General features: G+C 56.8%; 1 protein-coding gene across 1 annotated transcript in view; it reads right to left on the bottom strand.

The window, feature by feature from the left end:
* LOC118018211 (collagen alpha-1(XIII) chain-like) overlaps positions 1–23,628 on the bottom strand; it is a 143,370-nt gene extending 119,742 nt beyond the window's left edge. The window contains exons 1-2 of the mRNA XM_035016667.1: positions 23,332–23,628; positions 6,991–7,063 (exon numbers count right to left, since the gene is read on the bottom strand). Of these exons, the coding sequence (XP_034872558.1) occupies positions 6,991–7,063; positions 23,332–23,628 (370 nt within the window). The remainder of the gene's footprint in view (positions 1–6,990; positions 7,064–23,331) is intronic.
* Between the last annotated feature and the right edge of the window lie 970 nt (positions 23,629–24,598).

Raw genomic sequence — 24,598 nt, 5'->3', positions numbered from 1 at the left:
AAGGGCAGCCTTGGGAGGAGAGGCCCTTCCCACGCTGGCCCCCCTCACTGGGGACTTCCTTACCTCCTCGAGGTAACAGCCAACCTCCCACCCGGCTAGCTGCTTGCCTGAAACGGAGCCAAAAGGCCGCAGGAAGTGCCTGCATCTGGAACCCAGGGTCTGAGCTTTACTGACTGGCTGTCTGATTTCTAAAGCACAACATCCTGGCTCTGGTTCGGCCCTGGCTCCCTTTACCTGCAGCCTCAGCTCCAGCGCATGGCTGTCACCAGGGAGCCTGCTGGGCATGCAGGAGGGACACTGGCAGGAGGGGAGGCCTGCGGGGGCAGCAGGCCACATTAGGGATTGGGACCTTTAACCTAAGGGCGAATGAAAGGAGGACGTGCTTTAAGGAGGGTTGTGCATTCATTTTTCAAACACCATTCAGGGATCCGAGGAGGAGCCGTGGGGGGGCTCCTGCAGGGAGTAAGGTGAGAGATGGTGGCGGCCGCAACAGGTGTGCTGGTGGAGGCGCCGGGGGCAACTGGCGGGGCGGGATCAGCGGGGCTTGGTGGTGGGTGGGATGTGAGGGAAATGGCGGGGTCCGGACTGAACCCCAGGTTCCAGCCTCGGTGCTGGACCCGTGTGGTGGTGGTGGCGCCATTCCCCAGGACTGGGGATGTTGGCTACGGGCCAGGTTTGGGACAAAGATGCTGGCTTCAGCTGTGTGCGCTTTGAGGACGGGCGACCTGTGATGTGTCCAGGGGGAGATGTCATGGAGGCTGCCTGGTGTGGTGTGTAGGTAGGTTCGAAGGTTCTCCCTGCCCGAAAACCCACAGAGGCTCCCCCCAGTGTGTAAGAGGCTCATGCTGAGTTTTGCGGTCAAGTGCCTGCAGAATCTAAATCAAATGGTCAGTGATCACAGCCAAAGAGAAACCGTCACAGGTGTATACATCCTGGTCTGTTTTCACGTCCCACTTGAAGACACATTAGTTGTCCCAGTAGGTGGTTTTGCTTGGATTATATGCTGAGCACACACCAGGCATTCTGTTAGCATGGTAACCAAATAGCAGAACGAAGGAGCAAGGCTCTGGTAGGAGAAAAGGATGGAAGGAGCTGCGGGGATGCGGTAGCAAGCCTGGAGGGGTTAAGAGTCTGTCAAAAAAAAAAAGAGTCCATCAGGTAGAAACAGAACAAAGCCATGAGAACAGCATGAATGGATGTGAACGGGTGAGACACTGGTGTAGGGGCAGGGCAGGTGAGTGGTCCAGTTTTACTGAAAGACAAGGAGTACAGCATAACAGGAGGCTGGTCAGAGCCCAGGCTTGAGAGATAAAAGTCCTTATGATTGGGATGGGGTGTGTATGATCACTAGGGAGCCATGGATGGTTTCTGAGCAGTTGAGTGGAATTGATAGGACACAGTGATGATGGAGTATGTGGGTGAAGGAGAAGGAGGCATTGATGCTGCCTGGGGTTAGAGCCTGGGGGTCTGGGAGGTCAGATGGGCCATGAGACGGAATGGCGGGAGGAGGAGGAGGGGGCGGGTGGCCGAGGGGGAAGGGAGCTGACACAGCACAAAAGCTTGGCCGAGGCAGAAAGAGGGAGAGTTGGAATCCTATCGGAGGGTCTCTTATCAGGCTGGCCCTCAGGGATGTGCTTTGAGGATTAGCCAGGAATGACTCAGAATTAACCCATCAATTATTTGCATATAAAGCAGAGTTTACCTGAAAACAGTATTTCTTTAGTGGAAATGTTCTGCCTAATGCAACCATCAGCTCTGCAGTCTTTTTCTTTATTAATGGCACCCAGGGACACTTTGGTCTAAATGCTCCCTTTTCTGGGTTAGCTGAGTCTAAACAGAGGAGAACCACAGGGTAGGGGGCGCTGTGGGTCTGCTCTGCTGTAGTCCAAGAGAGCTGAGGGGAGCTCAGTCTAGGATGGAAGCTCTGGCCATAGTCCCTGCCCGTGAAAATGCCCTGAGACTGCTGGGGAGGGGGAGATCCGCCACCAGGGCAACCAGGGTAAGGCTAGACAAAGAAAGGGCTTCAGGACATGTGGACACCAGCTCTTACCACATATGGAAGCTAACCAAGCCCAGAGGGGCTGTTTCAGCCTGAACATCAATTGCCAACTTTCGTTGCTGGAAGGGGCTTCTCTGCCCTCAAGCCAGCCTCCACGTCATTGCTAGATACGGTTCTAGACTACAAACGGGATCAGGTCTCATCCCTGCTCCCCAGCCCTTCCCTGATGCCCCATCACCTCCTGAGGCCAGAGCACGTGTTACTGCTCGCCACACCTGCACCCACAACAGACATCCCTAAGCGATGACCACATCGTCCACGGAGCCTGATGTAGCCTCCGAATCCACGCTGCACGCTCCGGGCAGCCATTACTAATCAGTCACCCTCAGGATGAAAACCGTTTCCCTCTCTTGGCAGGGGGAGAGCTGCAACTCCTCGGCCTGGCCCTTTGCTGTCTTTTCCCACCCTTATTTCAGATCTATGCTCCAGCTTCCTCCAGCTGCTTGTCGTTCCCACATATTCCGCCTTTTTCTTCTTCTCAGAGCCTCTGCCCGTGCGGGTGGAACGGCGTCTACGCAGATTGCTAGTCTTTCCTCCGTTATCTGCGCCCCCCCACCCACCCCCAGCAACAGACTTGTGTCTGGGCGCCTGGCTGCCCAGCAGAAAACCCCTGCCTGGCCTCCCGCGGAGCTGGTAACCATGTGACTAAGTGCTGGCCAATGGGATACGAGCAGAAGTGATGCAGGTGGGATTTTTTTTTTCCCCTTCACGTTTTGCTCTTAAAAACTTGGGATGGTGAGAACAAAGCAATTGCCAGCATCGTGCCGCATGAAGGAGATGGCAAGGCCACCTTCCCCGCCCGGCGCCACCGCCGTCTGGCCTGCTGAGGGAAAGACCTCTGCTCCGCCTTGTTGGAGTCCCTGTGTCGGGAGCTCTGTCGTTACGGCGGCAGCTGAGGCTCTACGCTAACCAGATGCCCTACCGCCGACCGCCAGTGCCACCTCCGCAGTGAAGCTCTCCCCGAGCCCCAGGCTCCTCTGGGCTCGCTGGCTCGTTAGCACACCGTGAACCAGGGGATGGCCACGGTCTCTCCCGCAAGCCAGCCTGAGGGCCACCTCTCTCCGGTTCATCCATGCTCCGAACCACGGCTGGCTCAGGTGCGAATGCACAGACCCCACCATGCCACCCCCTCGTCCCTGCTTTTGCAGTCCAGACCTCTGGGACTCTGGGCTCCTCTCTTCCCTCGGAGATGAAGCCCACATCATGGAGCCACCTACCCCCGCAGCTGCCTGTCGGGGCTCCTTCCTACCGCCAGCCCTGCCCAGCCCCAGCGTGGCGGGCCTGAAGGAGCTGCTTTCTTGCTGCCTGGAGCCCGTATTGTCCTGCTCCTCATTTGGTACTGAGAACAGGGACCGAAATGGGAGTTTCCCTAATCTTTGTATTCTTCTCAAGTGGCCTGGGAAGTCTCACGGTGGGTAGATTTGTTCCCAAGGCCCTTCTCCCGTCCCACCGGGCCGTATGCTTTGCGAATGGCCCAGGCTTACTCCCCTGAACTTCTAGAGGCTGTGACGATCCTAGCGAGGCCCACCCTTCAGCACCCTGGCCCAGGCCTGCAGGCCCATCACAACCGTGGAACACAGTGCATGGGGCCCAGGAACAGCCAGATCTCGGGGAGTGCATGGCTATTTTGGGACAGGGAGGATCCTGGGAGGATGCTGGTGAGGTCAGAGTAGGAGGGGAAGGAGGTGGGTTTTCTGCCCATGATTATGTGTCCTGAGCCCTCTGGAGGCCGTCCAGGGGCCCAAGGCTGCCACGAGGAAGAACACACCCAGGACTCCGCCTTAGCCCAGCCAGCCGCAGAGGTGGACTGGGGGCAGGCACGGGCTCAAGATTCTAGGCTTGGATCCCACAGAAGGCAGGAGGAATGCGTGTTTATGTGTTGTGTCCCAAAAGCAGTGAAAGATCAGCATCAGGCAAGATGAAGGGCAGTGTTGGGGTGGGGTGGGGTGGGATGTGTGGTGTGTGAAGGAGGGGGAGGTATCAGAAACCAACCAGAGGGCAGATGGAGAACACAGGAAAGAATCTAATTGCTCAGGAAGGGTAATTAATGATCCTTTATTGGAGATGCATTGAGCATCTACTATGTACAGGCATGTTATGAGATGCTGGCAAGACAAAAATGATAATGCTTTGACTTTGTGGGTAGCACTTTCCAGTTGTGTAAGTCCTTCTGCAAATAACAGGAACCTCAAAGTGGTTCCTAAAGTGGTTTATAAACTCTGACCTTAAGGAAATAATCTGAGATGCATCATTTAGGCCCAAGAAGGAGAGAGGCGTTCTACTCTTGAGTTTGGAGGTTTGCAACTATTTTAGAACGTCAAAAACCCACTCTGCCTGTTTGGAGTGTTCTTGGAAAGGTCATCCATCAATATGAAGTGCTCGGTACTGTTCCTGACACGTAGCAGGTACTGAGTTAGGGGCTGTGGCGGAAGTGCAATGACTCACGACAGCTTGGCAGCCACCTGGGGGGCAGGCTTCAGTGTGGAGGAAGTAACTTCACCGTGTGGTGAGAACCCCCTGGTTGGGCAGAAGGGGCAGGTGCAGGGACCCACCCAACGGGACCGAGCCCATCCCAGCAGATGCATTTTACTCTGTGGTTCCATTGTCTGAGACGCCTCCTCGCGGCCCTTCCAGTCCCTTCCTGCTGCCTCTCCAAAAAGCTGGGAGAGCATCTTAGTCTTCTTCTGATTTTGCCTCAATTTTACGTCCTCTGATTAAATTCTCCTGGTGCTACCCACCTGGCGCTGATCTCTAATTTGGGCCAAACTGCCCTTTGGGTGATTCTTGAACACCCAGGACACCCCTCCCAGGAGCCCTGGCTCTCTCCTCCCATCTCCTGCCAGCTGGGTCCCTGCTGGTGGCTCCTCCCCACAGAGGACCAGCGTCAAGCCTTTTCTGCTCCCCACTGCGTCCCTCCTTCCCCCCACTTCTGAGTCATTCACCATGGCTTCGCCACTTCCTCCTCCCTGTCCAAGACCCCCGGGGAGCCCACAGACTCCCAGAAGTGAGGAGAGATGAAACAGCTTTGGAATTTTCCTCCTTCCCACCACATCCCTCCCCAGCCGCCCAGCCTCCCAGGACCACCTGAGCCAGACTCTCCCAAGCACAAAATTGACGCCTATTAGTTAGACACCCACTTGGAGGGTGGGCAGGACACGTGAAGCCCAATCAGGACGGAGAGGGAGAAGAGCAAGCCGCTTGCCTTACCATAAATGTGCAACCCACAGCGCCCCCCGCACCAGAACACGGTATTTGATAGGATTTCTGTACATCTTTAAGTACAGGAGGAATTGAGGAAATAACAGTAATAGTGCTTCCTACCAATCAGGAACGGTACTAAGTACTTTCCATGATTAGCTCACTGGGTCTCCACCTCCACCGTATACCTGCAAGGTGGCCCTTATCCCCACTTTTCACACCAGGCAACTGAGGCTGAGAGGTTAAATCATTCTCTAAAGGTCACGCCCCTGGTAAATGTCAGGATTGGACCCAAGCCTCTATTTTCTGTGGTTCCAAAGGTCCTGCCCTTCAGCAGCATTATAGACTTTGAGCGGAAGATGATTGCAATCGACTGAGAGCTACGGGTCAGGCTTATCTGAACGGACAGGCTTATCTGAGGCCCCGGCTGCCTTAGAAATCTCGATGCTATGGGAGCTCTGCCCAGGCCCCGCTTCCCTTCCCTCACCTTCATCCCATCTCATTAACCTTGGCATTCTTCTCCCAGAAGCTTTCCCGGATGCCAGGGCTCAATCTCCTGGGCCCCGAGGGAGGGAGGGAGCTTCCCAGGACTCAGACACCCTTTTAATTAACCTGGGCGACCCTCTCCCGACGGGCCAGCTGAATTCCGTCATGGCCCCACCGTTTCCCAGGGCAGCGCCCTGAACTGTGACTCCCAGCCCAGCTCCCTCACTCTTCTGAGAACGTGGGCCCTCCGTTTCCTATATGCTCACCACCCGTTGGCCTCCATTCCCTGGCCTGGGGCCCCTGGGTGAGGACTACCAAGGCCCCTGAGCTCCTGTGCCCTGTGGGTGTCCTGCCCGTGTCACATGCCCACAGAGAGTGTCAAGGGGCCTACCTGGAGCTGGCAGAGGCCCTCTGTGATTACTCCAAAGTGTTCCCCACCACAAATCCTTTTTGGAAGTTTCCTCTCTCGCCCCCAAAGAAGGACAGTCCATTCCAGTTACTTATGGGAACAATGAGACTTGCCCGTCTGTCATTCTCATAGCTTAATCATATGGCCAGCAACCTAGAAAAGTCCTCGTGAGCTGTAACTTGTCACCGTTATTAATGGCGGACAGTGCCATTGAGCCCAACATCCATCAGGGCACCCAGAACAGAGCAGGAGCTCCGGGCGAGACGCGGAGGAAGAGTACTGGAGCGGGCATCCTCACCAACGACCAGAGCCGAGAGGGCTGGTCAACGGCAAGAGCAGACTCTGAGTCCAGCTGACGCCCCGCATCACCTTGCAGCCCTTAGCTTGTGTGCATTAATGCGTACAGCCTCGATGCCTCGCCCCGAACGCACCTGAGCCGTCTAGCTCGGGCAGGCAAGTCTTACAAGGATGGAGTAATCCATTCATCCGTGTGACACGTTTGTACACCTACTATGTGTCGGGAGTTGGGGGCACAACTGTGAACTGGATGAGCCAGGTCCCTGCCCTCGTGGTAAAGCTTCATGATGTCCTGAACATGGCCACGCCCACCATCGTATCTGATTTCACCACCTGGCGCGCACCCCCATAGAAGAGTTGACGAATGAATGAACGCTTGAATAAATGAAACCCGCAGAGGGAAGGTAAGCCTCACAGATTTTGTCATTCCCGTCTTTCACGTGAAAAGGGACGCTCTGAGCAGGGGCGGCTACAGCATACCCACTAAGAGGGCTTCTGGTGCCTGTCCCCATCCTCGTCCGCTATTCGCAGAGCTCCTTACCTGGCGGACAGTGACACCCTGAAGACGGCTTCGGGAGGGCCTCCCGGCGCCTCCGAGAGTGGAGCTTCCATCTCTGCAAAAGGAGACAGAGGAGAGGAGTCACGGAAATGGAAGGCCAAGCCCTGGGAAGGGTCTGCAGGCTGGTGGGGACGGAGGGGGAGAAAGGGCCGCCTGGGGGCTGGCAGGAGGACTGTTCCGGGATCAAAGACTGGCCATGGGCGTCTGCGTAATAAGAAGCAGATGGAGAAGGTCCCATCTAGGGAATCTCAGTGTCTGATGTCTTAGGAGTGCTCTTAAAGAAATTAACCCCAACCCCAGGGCCCTATAAACCAGCTGTGGCCTTCCTGCACCCCACCATCATGGGCACAATGACCTGCTTTTCTCGGCTCTCTGCTAATTGTTTCCTGTCTAGGTCTGGGCTCTTGATTGATCCCGGTGTCAGGGACAGTGACTGTTTTTCTGGGGTCCCTCACAGCCAGGCCCAGGCAGGCTGGTCAGGGGTAGGGGATAGGGGGCTGAGTAGGCCACCTGCCCCGCTCTCGAACCTCTTCTTTGCAAATCATTGAACCAATCAGGAAGGCCCCAAGGAAGTGGCAACGAGTAGACCGGGACATCTCCTGCTCCCCAGGAGCTGCCATTTCCACGGTGGCGGACAGACGGGTACACGGTCGCAAGCACCAGGGCCTGGGCTGCCTGCTTTTCAAAGGGCAGCGTGCTGAGCCACACAGGGTGGGCCCCACTTGCCCAGGGGTTGCAAGCAATGCGTCCAGGAAGAGGCTGCCGAGGTTCATGTGCAGTTCTCGGACCCTGGGCAGATTCGAGTCCCTACGTCACCGGGTTCGTGGGAGGACTGGGATGGTCGATGCATGGAAGGGAAGGTGCCTGACACCCGGAGGGCACTTGTGATCCTCGAGTTACAGGGGAGGAACCCAAGGTGCAAGGCGGGGCGGGGGGCAGGGAGACGAGCACGGCCAAGGTCAGAGGTGGACAGTGGCACCATGCTCTCTGATGCTAGCCTAGCAGCGAGAACCTGGTAGCTCCCAGGCCACGTTGGCCTGTAGATGTATTTTATTTGGTTCCTACAGTGGTTTGTTCCCCGCCCCCCCCATTGGATCTGTGTCCAGCAGTTTGAAGTGACTAATTTCACATGTAGACCTGGCCACGGGGGGGGCCTGTCCCGCGGCTCACAGTTATTGACTATGACCAGAATACTGAAGTTCCTGCCATAGGAATCGGCCACCCTGCCATAAACATTTCTCCATCATTGGCCTCCTCACTGGCAGAGCCTGAATTTCTAGTGACACAGACCCTTGACATTCCCACGGCTTCGTGACAGCCATGAGACTAGCACAAGTTAGATGCCATGGTGCACCATCCAGGCCTCGCCCACTGGCCTCGCTTTTATTCACCGCCACGATCCAGATGAGAGCCCCGCAGGCAGACGGTGTCTCCCTGGCCCATCAGCTCAGCTTGAGGGCCCTGCTTCTCCAGGCTTCCACGCTCCCAGCCCAGCACCCCTCCCCCCATGCCCCTGTCAACGGACGGTCCTGAGAGAAAAGCAAGCAGAAGAGGCCTGCAGAGGCTCCCGCCACCAGGCGACCGGGCCACCCATGCTGTGACCACACCTGCCCCTTCTCGCTGCTCCTCCCACGCGAGGCCAGCCGTCCAGCTGCGCACGGGGCCTTCCCCACCCGCCTGCATCAGCAGTGGTCTCCTCCGGACTCCATCCCTAGCTCGCATCAGGCTCCGTCTTCTCTGTAAAGGGCCAGCGAGTGACTATTCCGGGCTGTGTGAGGCACACGGCGACACAACTCCTCAGCTCTACTGTCGGAGGTGAGAGGCAGCCACAGAAAACTTGAAAACCAAAGAAGCACAGCTGTGTTCCCATAAAGACATATTTACACAAACAGGCTTCGGGCGGGATGCAGTGGTCACTTACCCACTCCTGACATCATCACTGGGCCAACATGCTGGTGTTCCTCCCACCATGAAAAAGAAAGGAAAAGAAAAATCCTCTCCTGACCAAGCTCTGTCCTGGGCAAACTCCTCCTCTCTCTCTCCTGGAGCACTCCTGCCGGGCTCCTACTCACCCTCCGCCCGGTGCTATCCCCCAGGTCACCGGTGACCTCGGTGCTGCTAAGCCCAGGGGACTGTCCTTCTCATCCCAGCCTGTCATGGTGTTTGCTAGCCCTGCCTTCTCCCTGACACACTTTCCTCACTGGGCAGCAGGATGCCCCTCTCCCAGTTTCCCTCCTGGCACTCAGTGCTCCTTCTATCTCCTCTGCCGGTTGCTTCTCATCTCTGTGGAGGCCGCAGGGTCCAGCCTCACTGCTTTCCTCTCTGCCCTGGCTCCTGGGGACCCTCACCCTGCCTCATGTCTTCAATACCATCTGTAGGTGACTATGCCACGCTCCCTGCGCCTCTAACCCGGATCTTCCCCCAGACCCAGACGCACATATCCAGCTGCCTACTTGAGCACAATGAGCTCTGCAGAACCGGACTCCTCATATTCTGTCCCCACCACCCCCAGGCCTACCCCTCTGCTGTCTTCCTTGTCATAGGGAATGGCGACTCCATCTTGCCAGACCTTGAGATCATCAGGGATGCCTCCTTCTCTCTCACTCCACGCCCATTTGGTCAGCAACTCCTGCTCTCTACTTTCTAGACACATCCAGGATCTGACCCCTTTCCACAACCTCCACACTACACCCAGTTGAGCCTGGTCATCTCTGGCCTGGTCATGGCGATAACCTTTTGATGAGTCCCCCTGCCTTTGCCCCACAGAGCATTCTCAACACGGCCACCAGGGGGCCACACAGGCCTCCTAGATACTCCTGCGCATGCCTGGCTTTCTCCTACCTCAGGGCCTTTGAACTTGCTGGCCTGCCTACCTGGGAAGTTCATTTCCTGGCTAACCACCATCTCCCTCTCAGTGAGGCCTCCTCTGCCCCCAGCGCCCTCCTGCAATATACTTGCTATCCTTCTTCCCTGTTTTATCTTTTTCCTCTGGATTTTGTTGTATTGTTGGTTCATTTATCTCGCTTACTGTCTACTGCAATCACTAGAAAGTAAGTTCCAGGGTGCCTGGGTGGCTCAGTTGGTTAAGCGACTGCCTTCGGCTCAGGTCATGATCCTGGAGTCCAGGGATCGAGTCCCGCGTCAGACTCCCTGCTCAGCGGGGAGTCTGCTTCTCCCTCTGATCCTCCCCCCTCTCATGCTCTCTCTGTCTCATTCTCTCTCTCAAATAAATAAATAAAATCTTAAAAAAAAATAGAAAGTAAGTTCCACAAGGACATGGATATTTTGGTCTGTTTTATTCACTGCCATATCCCCAGTGCCTAGAACAAGGCCTGACATATGGTAGGTGTTCAATAAATAGCTGTTGCTTACAAATCAGGAGATTTCACATAAAGGTCTGGATTTTTGGTCTCCCTTGTACAGTGGAAGGATCTGGTGATACTGGGCCATGGTGATGACTGGGTGAGGCTGAGTGATGGCTGCCCCTGTTAGGTAGGTGGGCGTGTGCTGCCCAAGTCACCACAGTACCCTCTCCCTGGTCAGCTTCACCTACTGAGCCCACCAGCCTGGCCCCCTTAGGCATCTGAGTTGGAGGCTCCTGGTGGGACATGCCCAGGCTGAGGCTCAGGGTGGGTAGAAAACCTTCTAAGGCCCTGGTGTGGACCCCCAGCTGCCCTGGACAGAGCAGCCGTCCCGCTCCACCCCTGCTGGCGGCCAGGGCCTCCTGGAATGCCCTGCATGGCCAGAGCCGAAACAGCACCCGCCTGATCTTTGCAGCTATTAAAATGCCTGTATCAGTATCAAAGGGAAAATGCCAGGCGGCTACTCACTCCCCCCAGAGCATGCGGAGAGGCCTGGCCTTGGGTTTCTCCCTGCACTCGGTCCCAGGGCTCTTAAAGGGCTCAGGCTCTACCTGGGCCTCTGTAATAGGTGGGTGGTTCCAAGTCTTGGTGTGGAGGATGGAGCCCAGAGCAGGTGACTCCGCACTCCACAGCTGGGACCTTGACCCTGGTACCTCCCCTCTGGGGGAGTCTGTAAAATGAGGCCGTTGCCCCCCAGCCAGCCGCCTAAGTGTTGCTGGGGAAAGTGCCTTGGAAACCATAAAGCACTTACCAGGAGGAATTATTAAATACGTTACTATTAATAATAATAGCTACACATATTGAGCAGTATGTATCAGGCACTGTGCTAAGTATTTGGGTGGAAAATGTCATTTAATAGTTAATTTTTGATATTATTAGTGTATGACTCCTATCAGGACCCACCTGCCCTTGGAGGCTGGGATAGGACTCTATTTGGGGTTAGCACAGACAGCTTCAAACTCTGCTGAAGGATCCACCACACGCAGAGCTGGGCAGTGTTGATATGGGCCTGCGCTACATTTGGGAGTACCAGGACCTTGGGATCTGCTCCCAGCTCTCCTGCTGTGTATTAAGCAGGAGATATAATCCCTCCAGACTTCGATTTCCTCATCTATAAAATGGGGCTAATATCAGTTAACCACTAGACTACACAGGACGGATGGAGGGATAAAATGAGATGAGATAAAAAAACAAAAAGAGTGTCCAGATGTGAAGAACGGTGAGCACCTGCTATGCTAGCTTGTTTTTCTTGGTGGCCAGGTGAAGGCCCCTTCCCTCTTGAGCTGGTCCTAGGCCTGTCTCCTCCCATCGGCCACAGTGAGGCTGGCCCGGCCTCAGGCCCTGCTGGGGACATGTGGTCAAGTCTCCTGCCATGCTCCTGTTCCTGGGAAACACCAAACCCCTCTTCCTGGAAGAGGGAGGGAGAGTGAGGGTCCTTCCTGCCTGCCACCCTGCCCTTTGAGGACTAGAGGCTGAAAAAAGGAGCTGCTCATTGAAATGACCACATCGAGCAAAGCTCCAGTCCCTGCAGCAGCGTCTGATTACAATGCCTGGCACAGAGTGGTGCTCGATGCCATCTGCTAGAGCCCTTTTCATTACCCCTCAACCATACTGCTGAGCCGGCGCCCCGTGGGAGACCAAGCCAGCTTTTTGAGGGCAGGGCCTGGTTTGGTGTTTTGATCCACACTTGAACTGAATGAATCACGTTGAGGTCCGCCCCCTAGCACCCATCCCTGGGGTGCTAGGCGGATGTAGGCTTCGGGAGCATTTGGATGGATGGAGATGGGAGAGGGAGGGCATTCCGGTGAGGAGCAAAGGCTCAGACGCAGGACGGAAGCTGTTAGGAGCCAGCCCCTGGGCCCAATCGCAGGGACGGCAGGAGGGGGCTGGCCCCACAGACCAGCTTTGTTAAGGGGACAGGCCCATGGGCAGCTGCATGCCCTGGAGCACAGGCAGATCAGCGTAGGGAAATCAAAATGGAGGAAATTGAGACACTCAGCCCACATCCGCCCAAACTGGACTCACCCGGTCTGCCCTGGGGGCCGGGAGGGGGTGCCATGGGGTGCGCCTGGGGAACTGTCTTCTTCCTCCCTCCACAATACTCTTTGTGCCACAGACCTGGCACCCAATCACAGACTCCCAGGGCCATGACACAGGGGCCCGAGGGTCCGCCAGTTGCCACGGGCTGTCTCTGCCCCCGTTTCACCAGACCCACGCAGCCTGTGGCTCCAGGCTCTGCAGATCAGAAGTCGGGGGAAGGAGGTGAATGCCCCTGTGTGAGCTTTCCAACCTTCTTATGAGAAAGTCCTTCCTTTCAGCTAACCTCCAGCCCTGCTGCTGCCTCGGAGAGTCAGGGAGTGGGGCCCTGGAACGATGTAAATGGGCGTGGGAGCCAGGCTGGCACGGGGCCGGAGACCACAGGTTCAAGGGGCCTGGGGTTGTCTCGGGACCCGGTGCAGGATGAAGCAGAGTCCCGGACATGGAGCAATGAGGGGCTGGGGTGAGAGTGCTGGAGTGGAAGCCAAGAACCTCTTCCCTCCTTCCCTCCTTGCAGCTAATGGGCTTTGAGCATCTATGTAGATGGGAGCCATGCAAAGTGCCAGGACATGCAGGAGCAGAGCAGACACAGAGGCGGCCCTGGGGCCCTTACTCTCCAGGCAGGGGCACACGGAGTCTACAAACCACACACACCGACCAACTGCCACTGTCATCGAGCTCTGGTGAGCAGGGGTGAGGCTCTCCAGGCTGGTTCATCGTGGGGAAGTGACGGCAGGGTGGACACCTGAGGGTGACCAGCAGCTCACCCAGGGGAGGGCCCAGGCGCAGGGAAAACGGCTGACACCTGACACCATCATGGGCTTCTTATAACACAGGCAGGGCTCCTGCCTAGATGAATCCATTCTGCACTCCCAGCCACCACTCTGAAGGAGGAACTGGAGACAGGGAAGGGCCTACTGACTTGCATAGTGACAGGCGGCCGGTGGGGGGTAAGGGCGGTGGGCAGAGGCAGGATCTGAACCAGGAAGCCGGGTTCAGAGCCCAGGTCCCTCCACTGCACACCTGTGATGGGGGGGGTGGTGCGGGGCGGGGGCGGGTTTGACTCTTTCCAGGAGACGGCCATACCGATTACTGGAAGGCCAGGCACTGCTCAAAGCACTCATTTTACCTTTTTAAATTCTAAAAACAGCACTCAATAAAAGGGAGATACTCTTCATTATCATCACCCCATGTTTTAGAGGGACAACCCAAAGCACAGAGAGGTTAAACAACTCATCCAGCATCACACAGCCAGGAACTAGCCGAGCTGGACTTGAACCCAGCAGTCTGGCTCTACAGTCTGTGCTCCTAACTATGCCAGGGTACGGCCATGTGGCTGAACTCTGAAAGTGGGGGAAGGGGAGCTCTGAGGCAAGAGAGGGGGGCAAGGGCCCGAGCTCTTCAGGCCTCCTGGACCACATTAAGAAATTTATTTATTTATTAAGATTTTATTTATTTGACAGAGAGAGACACAGCAAGAGAGGGAACACAAGCAGGGGGAGTGGGAGAGGGAGAAGCAGGCTTCCCACAGAGTAGGGAGCCCGATGCGGGGCTCGGTCCCAGGACCCTGGGATCATGACCTGAGCCGAAGGCAGACGCTTAACGGCTGAGCCACCCAGGCGCTCCCACATTAAGAAATTTAGTCTCTGGCCTGAGAACAATAGGAAGTTACTGAAGAGCTGTAATTAGGGGAATGTGGTGACTATTTAGAGCTTTTGAAAGATCGCCCATGTTGCTGTGTGGATACTGAAAGGGACAGGGCAGAGTGAACGGGAGCAGGTGAGTTAGGAGGCTCCTGCCACAGCCCAGGAGACTGTGGGTAGCCGGCTGGGGAAGGGCACACAGTGATGGAGAGAAGGGGACAGGTCTGCAGGAGGCTGAATGGTGCAGGCGGCCGGGCCTGGAGTAGGTGCAGCTGGAGATCAGCACCTCCCCAGATGAAGGGGTCTGGGGAGGGGTGGGCTTCCTATTCAGTTTAGCATGTTGAGTTTGAGGTGCTTTCAAGACATGCAGGAGGGGTGGGGTGGTAGGTGTCAAGAAGGGTCTGGTGCTCTGACAAGATGAAGAACATATACTTTATAGCCGGAACAGTCAGCTGCATCGGGTAGTGAGCTCCCTGTCATTGGGGGGGAGGGGGGTGTAAGCCTGAGAACCAGTGATGTTGTAGGAAATTCCTGGTATAGTTCATGGCTCCCTTTCCTCTAACACTCTGATTCTATGGAGTGGGGGAGAGGCTGCAGGTAGCAGGACCATCCTCTGACCTCCCATATCTCTGAGTCTCCCCCTACCCCCAGGAAACCACAAAGGCCAGCTCACAGGGACTAAGGCTCTTCCTGGAAGAGCCCCAGCTAATGCCCCTTTAACCAGCCCCCTTTCTGCATCCTTGTCCCCAGAGGTCCCCTTCCCATCCTGTCGTCTAGGCCACCTTGTCAGAGCATGACCCGATGCAGAACACCTCCCCATGACAGCTTAGTGGCACCTTCCCGGGGCATCTTCAGCGTAATAGGCAAGTCCAGGAGTGGAGTCCCCTGGATGGCAGAACCCCGGGCCCTGCAACAGCTTTCCTGGGGAAGATGTGTCCTCTGGGGCCAGCAAGGCCTCCCCTGTTGTAACTGAACCAACAGAGAGGTGGGAGCCTCGTGGCGGGAGGGCAGGCTGGACAGGGGAAGTCTGAGCAAAGGGCCTGGGGGCACTGAAGAGGCCAGAGGCTGGGGTGGGCAGGGGCGTGGAGGGGAGGAAAAGAGGCTGAAGAGGCAGCAGAGGCCCAGGCTGTGTGGGCTCTAGCCACGCGGGGCTTCAGGAAAGCCCACAATAGGCTCTAGGAGAGGAGACAGGGGCCCCGGGTGCCCCTGGAAGGCTGCGCCCAGCCTCTCAGGCAGGCAGTTCCTCCCCTTTGTGTGTGGCTTGCCCTTGCCCTTTGAAGGGGAGCCCCTGCTGCCAGCAGCCTTATCCCCACCCTTTTGGCCACAAAGAATTTTCTGCAGGGAGGCCCCCACCCAGAGCAGGGGGCATTTGGCATGCAGATGGGAGGCGGGGGGGAGAGTCAGCCTGGAGCTGCTGCCAGACTCTGCAGGCAGCCAGACAACACCCAGGAGAGCGGGGGACCCCTGTCTGCCCCAGCCTTCCCAGGCCCTCCCCAGATCCCGGCCTCAGTTTCCCTCGGAGAAGCCTGCTGACGTCCTTTACTCACTGAGGACTCTACAAGCTGCTTCTGAAAGGGGCATAACCCCACTGAAGGAGGTGGGGGGGATTCCTGAGGCTTCTGAAACCTTCCTTCTGGATGGCAAACCCTCCGCTGATGTGATTTTTCAAAAACAAAACAGAACAAGCCCCCAGTCAACCCCCTTCTTTAAGCCCCCTCGACTTTCAAACTGTGCAGCGCGTGGTAGCGCTTTTATTGACACCTCTGTGACCCTCGTGACTGCCAGCCCTGGCCTCTCGGCTCTGCTTGGGACCCGGGAGGGGTCTGGGTTCAGATGCACAGGAGGCCCGGGCATGGGGCCACAGCTAGATTCTGTGTCCCGCCGTCCCCGGGGCTGCCAGCCACGGGGCTTGTTAAACACCTCACTGCAAGACCCTTGCCACGGGGATTCACTTTGGGATTTGGGGCAGGGGGTCAGCCTTGGTGTGTTGTACTACTCCCCAGGGAGCTGGGCCAGGTCTTTGAAGGTGTGCAGATGTGAAGAAGGGAGAGTAACTTTAAATAGAGTTTAGTTGTTGTAGAGCTTCTACTCCTGTTTTGCTCTAAGGAGGCACTTTGGTGCATGGACAACCAGCCAGACATGGATTGTACTGTAAGGGAGTTGGGAGGTAAGGGAAACAAAGAGAAAGCAAGGGCAGGGTGATTACCAGGAACTGGGGTTGGGGCTTAGGCAGAAACTTCTGCCAGATGGACTAGCCTGTGCCACGGGGTGAAACCCAGATTTGGTGCTAAGCTTTCAATGTCCAAGAGACAAGACTGATCCATCCCTCCTGGGAAGCCAAGCATTCTGGAAACCAAGGCTGGACAGGGATTTTCCTAAGGCTCCTCCTCACCGAGGCCTGATGTCACAAATGGTGTCCCCCGCGTCATTTTACAGCAAAGACGGTAATGCAGGCCTGATGCCAAGTCAGTTCGGTCAACACCCCCTCTGTAGGAGCTGAACCAGACTGAACAGGTCCCTAGCCCCTGGTCTCTACGACCTGCCTCAGCTGATCTAGTAGGGAATGGACTTCATACAGAGGGTGTATACTAGTGGCTTCAGAGTGTCAGCTCTGGGGCCAGACTGCTTGGGTTTAAGGCCTGGCTCTGCTACTTGGAGCTGTGTGACCTTGGGAAAGTCACTTCCCTTCTCTGGGACTCCATTTTTCTCTTCTGTAACAATATAAAATAAAATAGAAAATAGAAAAAAATACCAATATATAACCTCTTCAGAGGATCATTTTGAGAATTAAATGAATCAATAGATGGTAGAAATCTTTGAACAGTGCTCAATAGATATTAGGTATTAATAAAAGTTATGGACAAGGTACAACAACCCCATCTTACCTCCTCCTCCAATGCTGAGGGAGGTGGTCATGATTACAGCTGCCATTAACTGAATGATTTCATTTAATTCTGCAACCACCCCGTGAGGAGGATGTTGGCATCCCCATTTTCCAGATCAGGACCCTGAAGCTCAGGTCACATGACCAGCGAGTGGCAGAGGTCCAAGTGACATCACATGCTGTGGGCTTGCCTACTTTACTCTTTTGCCTAAACCAAAAATGTGCCGGGCAGTCTGGGTAGGTGAAGAGGAAGCTCCCGACCGTTGGGCATAGGGGATGGGAAGGGATGGACGCCCCCAGCTGCTCTGTCCAGTCGGGAACCCAGCCCACTGAGCCATCCCCACTCTCCCAGCCAGCACCAGGGTGCAGCCCTGACTTAGCAGGAGTTCATCCTTTCCTCTCTGCTGGTTGCTGGGAAACACCCACCTCCAGGAGGCGACCCTGAGCAAACGCTGAGCCTACAGCTGGGTCTGGGGTCAGGGTGTGGGGAGGGCAGCCAAGGGAGATGACTTCACCAGCCTCTAGCAGAGGGACCTTAAACCATCAACGAAGTGGTGAGGGCTGCCTACTACGTGCAAAGTCCTGGGTGAGGCTCAGTAAGGGACCTGGTGACCATGGGCCCTTCTCCCCCCTGGATTGTGTGTGATCAAATGCAGAGACAAGATATTTAAAGGCAATAGAGAGGAGAACACACTGCACAATGAGCTTAAGGCTGAGCCCTGGATGGCAATTAGATGCACATTGACTCTAACAGGGAGTGGTAGTCTGGAGTCTGTGTTGAGAAGGATTCTGAGGTCCATCTAGGCTCACGGGGAGTGTGTTGAGGGCTTAGGAATGGCTGCTTTGATTCTGGGACGAGAGAAGTCAGCACACACCATGTCTACATTTTCCTTCTCTGAGCTGGATGTTTGGCATGGCCAGCAAGTTCTGCAGGAAGTCAGAGCAGGGAGAGAGCCCATTTAGGGTTGGAGTGGTCTGGGGAAGGTTTTCCAGAGGGCTCTGGGGCAAGTTGAAAATGATCACGAGTAAGGGGAAAAAGGCATCTTTCCGAGAGTGTCAAATGGTGAGACTATGCTTAAGGCAGATGGCATCTTGTCTCAGATGCTTTGACGTTCCCACCACCTTCCTATGAGGGGTGGCTACTTAATGAGGTCCTCAGTTTGGTTCGGAGCTACCTGCTAGTTTTAAGGCCTTCGGAGAAGCTGTAAAGCGTTAACAACTCCCCCTGGAGTTATCTGTAATAAATATTGCTTTGTATTTTTCTTTTAACTGAGAGTCAAGAAATTGCTCTTGATCTTGAACACCAACTCTCACTACTTAGTGATAGCTTCCTGGAGCAGTGTTGAGAAGGATTCTGAGACTATACATAAGCTCAATGGGAAAGTGTGCTGCAATTGATTAGCAATGTCTGCTGAGGCCAGGGAATGGAGTGAAGCACACGCGGCATGCCCAGTCTTTACCACCACTTGACCAGACAACTAACTACATGGGAGGGAGAAGGTGTGGTGTGGAACCTGGTTGCAGAGACTTCAGACCAGTTTTCTTAGAAAACAGAAGAGAGGGGGCTGGGACTGAGGGGCTCTGAGGATCTTCCCTCCATTAACTCCCCACAAGATCACTCATGCACCGATACACGCAGAGTCAGACGCAGTGGAGGCTGGCTTCATGGCTGGCTGCATGCGCGGGTGCTTGGATCCAGGGTCTATCTGATTCCCGAGGCCCAGGTCACACCGCAGCGCACATACATCCCCCGTAAGGCCCCACTGCCATCCCCGTTCCAGCATTTCCATCCTAGGGGACTGAGATAGGACTCCCCCATCTGGAGCCCAGTCTTTCAGACACCGCTTTGATCTTTCCCCTGAATGCCCCTCTGGGAAAAAAAAAGAAAATCAATAAAAGACCCCTGTACACACCCTATAAATGGGAGACATTTCTGTTACAGTGGTGGGCATTGTTGTTTTTAGGGATGAGAGAGTCTGCCCCAGGTTCCTCAACATTTTAGCCTGGAAGCTTCAACACCCCCCAACCCCCAGGAAATTCCTGGAGGTGGAAAACGCCCTTAACACCCAAAGGATTAGATCATTGATAGCAGGTTGGAGGGTACAGTGACATCAGTCTTCTCATCTGTAAAATGGGGCGATGAGAGTGTCCACCCCTTAGGGAGGCCGTGAGGACTGGAAGAGGTATCACGTACAGCATTGGCTGCCGGATGTACCATATAAACGTGAGACACTCCCATCAGGGGAGGCCGTTACTCTTACTGTCAGGGAAGGGGAGTCTGCCGAGCATCCCCCAATGCCCACCTGGAAGGTGGCTGCTGACTCCCATTGCTCTCCCTTGGCCAACAACATGGACTTGGCTATTCTCAGCTCCAGACCCTTCTCTTTCACGCACACCCACTGCCCAGCCCTGGGTGACATCTGATTTCCTCCGTTTGGGACATTCCAGTTCCTTTCTTTACAGCAAGCAAACCAAGCAACAGGCAGCTGGAGCGCTCATTAAGGGTCCCAGCCTAGGAGAGAGGCACTGATGGGGGAGCAGTGGGGGCGTGAGGTCTGGAAGCCACACTGCCAGCTCCCCGCAAGCTGGCTCCCCGCCCCCGTCCTCCTCTCCCCACCCTGACCCTCCCCTCCCAGTGGCCAGGCCGCTCAGATCCAGGCCTTCTGCTTGCATCTGCCTCTGGACTGCCTCCTTCCAGGCTCCTCTCCCACTGGGTCCCCTCGGCCTGGCCTTCCACCCGCCTCCCAGATTTGGTCTCTGCCCAGCATGCTGCTTTCCCCCCTGGGATGGGTGGTGTGCATGTGCCCCTGGGATCCGGCCTCCAGGCCACCAAGTAGGCTGTGGGCTTCCCCAGGACTGCCCTGTCCAATGCCCTTCTTCCGTTCTTCAGGGAGTGGCCCAGGTGCACCTGCTCCAGCATGGCTTGCCTGCCCCAGATCCTGGGGAGCCCTCTGGGAGCACTCATACCATCCTGGGCCTGGCCTTCGGTGGTGGCACCTTCTAGTGCATCCTCCTACCTGCCATATCCCGAGAGTCTGACAGCACCCCCAAGAGAAGGAACCTGAGGTTGGAGGGTGGCATGGCTTGCCGAAGGCCACATGGCTGGCAAAGCCCAGCCAAAACCCTGGTTTGGGACCCCGACACTCATGGGGTGCCTATGCACCCTTTAGAGAAGGAACCCTCTGTAAGTCTGTGCCACAGAATTACTCTGTTAACAAAACTGCCTGCCCGGCTCTCCTCTGCCTTTTCTTCTCACTGGCTTTCCTCCGGTCAACCTTCTCTCTTCTCTGACTCTCCACTTCCTCACCTTTGCCCTTTGCTCTGACTTGGAAGAGCACACGTAGGAAAGAGAAGGCCGAGGGTGGAGGGAGGCCTTGAGTTGCTCCAAGACACCTTTGCTGGCCCAGAAGTGGCTTGCTCCTAGTGCAATGCTGTCCTACAGAACTTTCTACGATCATGCAGATGCTCTCTATCTGCACTGTCCAACTGGTAGCCACTAGCCTTGGGTGTCTCTTGAGCACTGACCTGAAAGGTGGTCAGTGTGACTGATAAACTTAATTGTAAATTGTACTTGATTTGAATTCATGTAAGGATAATGAGTCACATGTAACTGTATGGGACCATGCAGACCTTTGAGCGTCATTTCATGAAGCCCGGACTGTAGGTCCCACCCAGGGGATGCCGCCTAGGGCCATCTCCCCATGGAGGAGGCCACCCACCACCTCCACTCCCAGGACCGGCCCTCCCTCTGGCTCCAGGGCCCTCGGCTACCGACCTCAGTGCCCCCCGCGGCAGCCCCCGTTCCCATTCACCTCACTCTGTCCCTACCTGCAGCCCAGTCTGGGCCCCAGCCCCCTGTGGCCTGTGCCAGCCTCTCGTTTGGCCTTCCTGCTCTGCCCTGCTCTCCCTCCCATTCTAGAGACACAACTCCCTCCTCAAGCCCTTCCATGGCTCCTCAGTGCTCTCACATAGATCTAACGTCTCCGAGGCCCCTGTTGACTCAGATGCCCTGACCCTCTGCAGCCAAATCTTCCACCACTCCGTTCCCCAAGGCCAACCCTTCCCTCTGGCTTCCAACCTTCAGACTCTGTTCCCTTTGTCCCTTGGAACAAAGCCCCTCCACTCATCCCCTTTGGCCTGGAAGTCTCCGATTCACCCTTTAAGACATTACTCGAAAATCGCTTTCCCAGCAAGCCTCTGCCCTCACGTAGGCTGCATGTTAATACATTCCCCAGACCTCCTCGGCTCCCGTCACCCTAGCATTTTTCACATGACAGGGTCACCACCTGGGTCTTCTTTGTGCCCTATTTGCCCATGAGTAGGAGGGCAGAAGTGTGTTCCCTACAATGCCCGATCCATAGCCGGCTCTCAGGAAACACTTGCTGCCTGACTGAATGAAAACGGACAGAGGAAGGAAGCAGGACATAGTGAAGAGCACTGGAAGTGGGGTCAGGAACTTGGGTTCTAGTGCTGGATCTCGCCATGTGACCGGGGTAACCCACGGCCCCTCTGTGGGCCTTCATTTCCCCATCTGTAAGATGGGGGTCAGGTCAGATGCTCTGGCAGATGAGAGGTCTAGAAGTCAGTGGGTGCAGCGGATGCTATGGTTGGCAGACGAGGAATCAGCACGTCCAGTAACACTGTCAGTCCCCAGGGCCTGTGAGCATGAGACTTGACAGGGCTAAGTCTCAAGGGGAGGAAGCAAGGATCTGCGGCATGCCCTGGCCAGCAGCGGGGGCCAGGGAGGGGAGAGGATGGAGAGAGGCACTGAGCGGAGGAGCTCCCAGGGTCAAATGCTTGCCCCTCAGCTGCCAGGGCCCCTGAGATTCCTGGGGGAGCCCTCACTGCCCTGACACCATCTCCACCACCCTGCCAGTCCCACATGCGCTCTCAGACAGCTAGCAGAGGGCACTGGCTCGCGCTGCTGAGTGCAGACACTTCCCAGGGGACTTGCGGGTGGCCTGGCAGAGTCCTGGATCCCCTGGGTCCTGGCAGGGCATGGGAATGAGCTGCCGGCAGCACTGGGACCACCCTCTCTGCTCTGGTCCTGTGACCTCCCTCTCCTTGACCACACCAGAGAGCCTTTGCCTGGCAGCGGAACCCGAGAGGAGCCCGGCTGCAGGGCACCAGAGCCTCGGGCCAGAATGGCCATAGCGCCCACCACAGTTAGAACTGGGTTCCCATGCTAACCACCATCACAACCAGTTTGTGAGCTCAGAGGGGTGAGGGTATCTGCTGCAGGTCGCATAGCTTCTAAGTAGCAGAGTGGGGATAAAAACCTTCTACCTGCTCTTTACTGTTCCACAGCCCCTTGGACGAAGGAAGAGGGCCCCCCAGTTCTTCCTCAGGGAAACCTTCTTTGGCCAGCCCGTTCTAGAACCTCTTCCCAGACCACTGCAACCCTCGCCAGTGGGTCCTCTCCTTCATTTGGGCCCTGGATCCCTTGTGCTGTCACGAGGACTCCCATTCGAACTGGCCAGTTCTTCCTCTGGTGCCACCAATAAGGCTGCCTGTCCCTCCTTCCTGGGGGGTGGGGGGGGGTTAGGGGGGAGCTCTCTTCATGTACTCCTAAGATCGCCATGGCTAAGCAACACTGATGGCTTTTAAGCTGCTTAGGTTCAAGGACATTTCAGAAGGGGGGAAAGCTCAGCATCCTCTTCCCAGAAAAACACACAAACATAAAATGATGGGGACCATTCGAGGGGACCAGGGATAGGAAACGTGGCTTAGAAACAAGAGGTTTGGGCTTATTCGAGCCCCAGGACAGCAGAATCAGGGAGACCCCCACCTGGGCCCTAGCGGTCTGGGGCAGTGGGCAGGGACCAGGACACCACTCCCTGCAAGGACAGCCCCGTCTGTCCCCCTCGGCCCCTTGGATGACTCACTCGCTCACTCTCTCTTCCCCGCTGAACATGGCAATAAAAGTCAGGCAACGCTGATCCTCAAGGGATGGAGGCGAGGGCCGCGGGGGCCCAGCAAGCCTCCGCCAGGGCCACCGGGCACACATCCCGCCGCGTGGGCGCTGCGCGGCCTTCACACGGCCCTGGCGGGGTGCCGGGCGGGAGAAGTGGGGCCTGGCAGCCTCCGCGCGCCTCGCCTTCCTCCACCTGCCCCGCGCGCCCCGGCGCTCTCAGCGCGGGCCGTGGGGGGCGCCTGCGGGCCGCGGGAGCTGAGGGGTCCCACGCAAGCCGCCGGGGTCCTCGGGGTCCTCCGAGGCCCCGCAGGGCAGCGTCCTTCCCCGCCCCCACGCACCCGCAGACAGCCCCTGCGGGGCCCGGGCGCTCCGCGCCGCCGGGAGGAGAGCAAGCGCCCGCGGGCGCCCGCTGGTCGGAAGTTTGGAGGCTGCGCGAGGGGGCGCCGCGGGGAGGGATAAAAGCCAGCAACAAAGAGCACAGACCTCATCCAGCAGTTGGTTGACTCGTCCCAAAATAGCCGTCTCCATTTGCTGCTCCCCACGCTCCGCTTCCAGGCGCAGCACCCGGGCCTGCAGCTCGGCGGTCCGAAAGTGGGCGAGCAGGCTGAGCGCCAGCGAGCACAGGGCCAGCGCCAGCAGCCCGCACGACCCCGGGCTCGGCAGCCGCGCGCAGCGCTCGGCCCGCGCCGCCGCCGCCAGCGCCCCCGCCGCGGGCGCGCCCGGCTCCCCGGGGCCGCGGGCACCGGCGGCTGCCGCTTTGCGGGCGCGCTCCGCTACCATCCCCTCGCGTCTTGAGAACCAATAAATAAATAAATAGAATAAATAAAGGCGCGAGCCGCTGCCCCGAGGCGCGATCCGAGCTGCTGGCAGGGGGGAAATGTCCCTTTCCTTTGCTCCCGGCAGGGGATGGAAAAATTAGCGGCAGGAGGGGGAAAGCCGAAAAAGACACAACCAGCGGTAATCGGGGTGCACCCAGGTGAGAAGAAAGTTACTTCGAAGAACGTTCCAAGTCCAGGAAAGTTAGGGGAATCTGGACGGCTCTCCTTCTCTCCGCCCCGTTTTTCCCTTCAAGTGTCTGCAGAGTCCTGGAGTTGGTTCTGCGCTGTCCGTCCTTCTTGGTGTCTCGCGTGTCCCGGGCGAGCCGGTTTCAGTCCCGGGGCGAAGGAGCGCGCATGGAGGGCCCCATGGGCAGAGGTGGGTCGTGGCCGCTGCCGAGGAGCGTTGGGGCCGATTCCGGCGCCTCTGTAACTTGACACACTAGCTGCGGCTGAACGGATCGGATGAGCAATCCGTGCTACTTCCCAAACTAATCTCTCCCACCTCCCTCCCTCCTCCTCCTCCTCCCCTCTTCTCCTCCACCTCCTGCGGGGCCGACGGTTTGGATTTATTTATTTATGCAAACTCGCCCGGGGTGGGGGGCGTGGTGTGCTGGGCCCGCCGCCCCAACTCGCCGGCCCGGGAGCCCCTCTCCCGCGCTCCCTGTCCCCTTTGAAGTGACACTTGGGGTTATTTATAGGCAGGAAGGGGGTGTGGAGTGGGGTGTGGAGTGGAGCGGGGGCTTTACTTCTCTCCCTTTCTCCGGATTCACACCGAGGGACCTCTGCCTTCCACCAAAGTCAGGGGCCAGGATCACTCTGCTTTCCGAAAAGTTGGCAAAGGCAGCCTTAGGGATCCTCCAAGGAGCGTGCCTGTGTTCTTGTCGGGCACCTGGATGGATTTCTAGATCTTCAGCAGGACGATCTAAATCCCT

This window comes from Mirounga leonina, unplaced genomic scaffold, assembly GCF_011800145.1.
Source record: "Mirounga leonina isolate KUSES-001 unplaced genomic scaffold, KU_Mleo_1.0 Mir_106, whole genome shotgun sequence".
Lineage (NCBI taxonomy): Eukaryota > Metazoa > Chordata > Mammalia > Carnivora > Phocidae > Mirounga > Mirounga leonina.
This window is presented reverse-complemented; position numbering and strand designations above follow the sequence as displayed.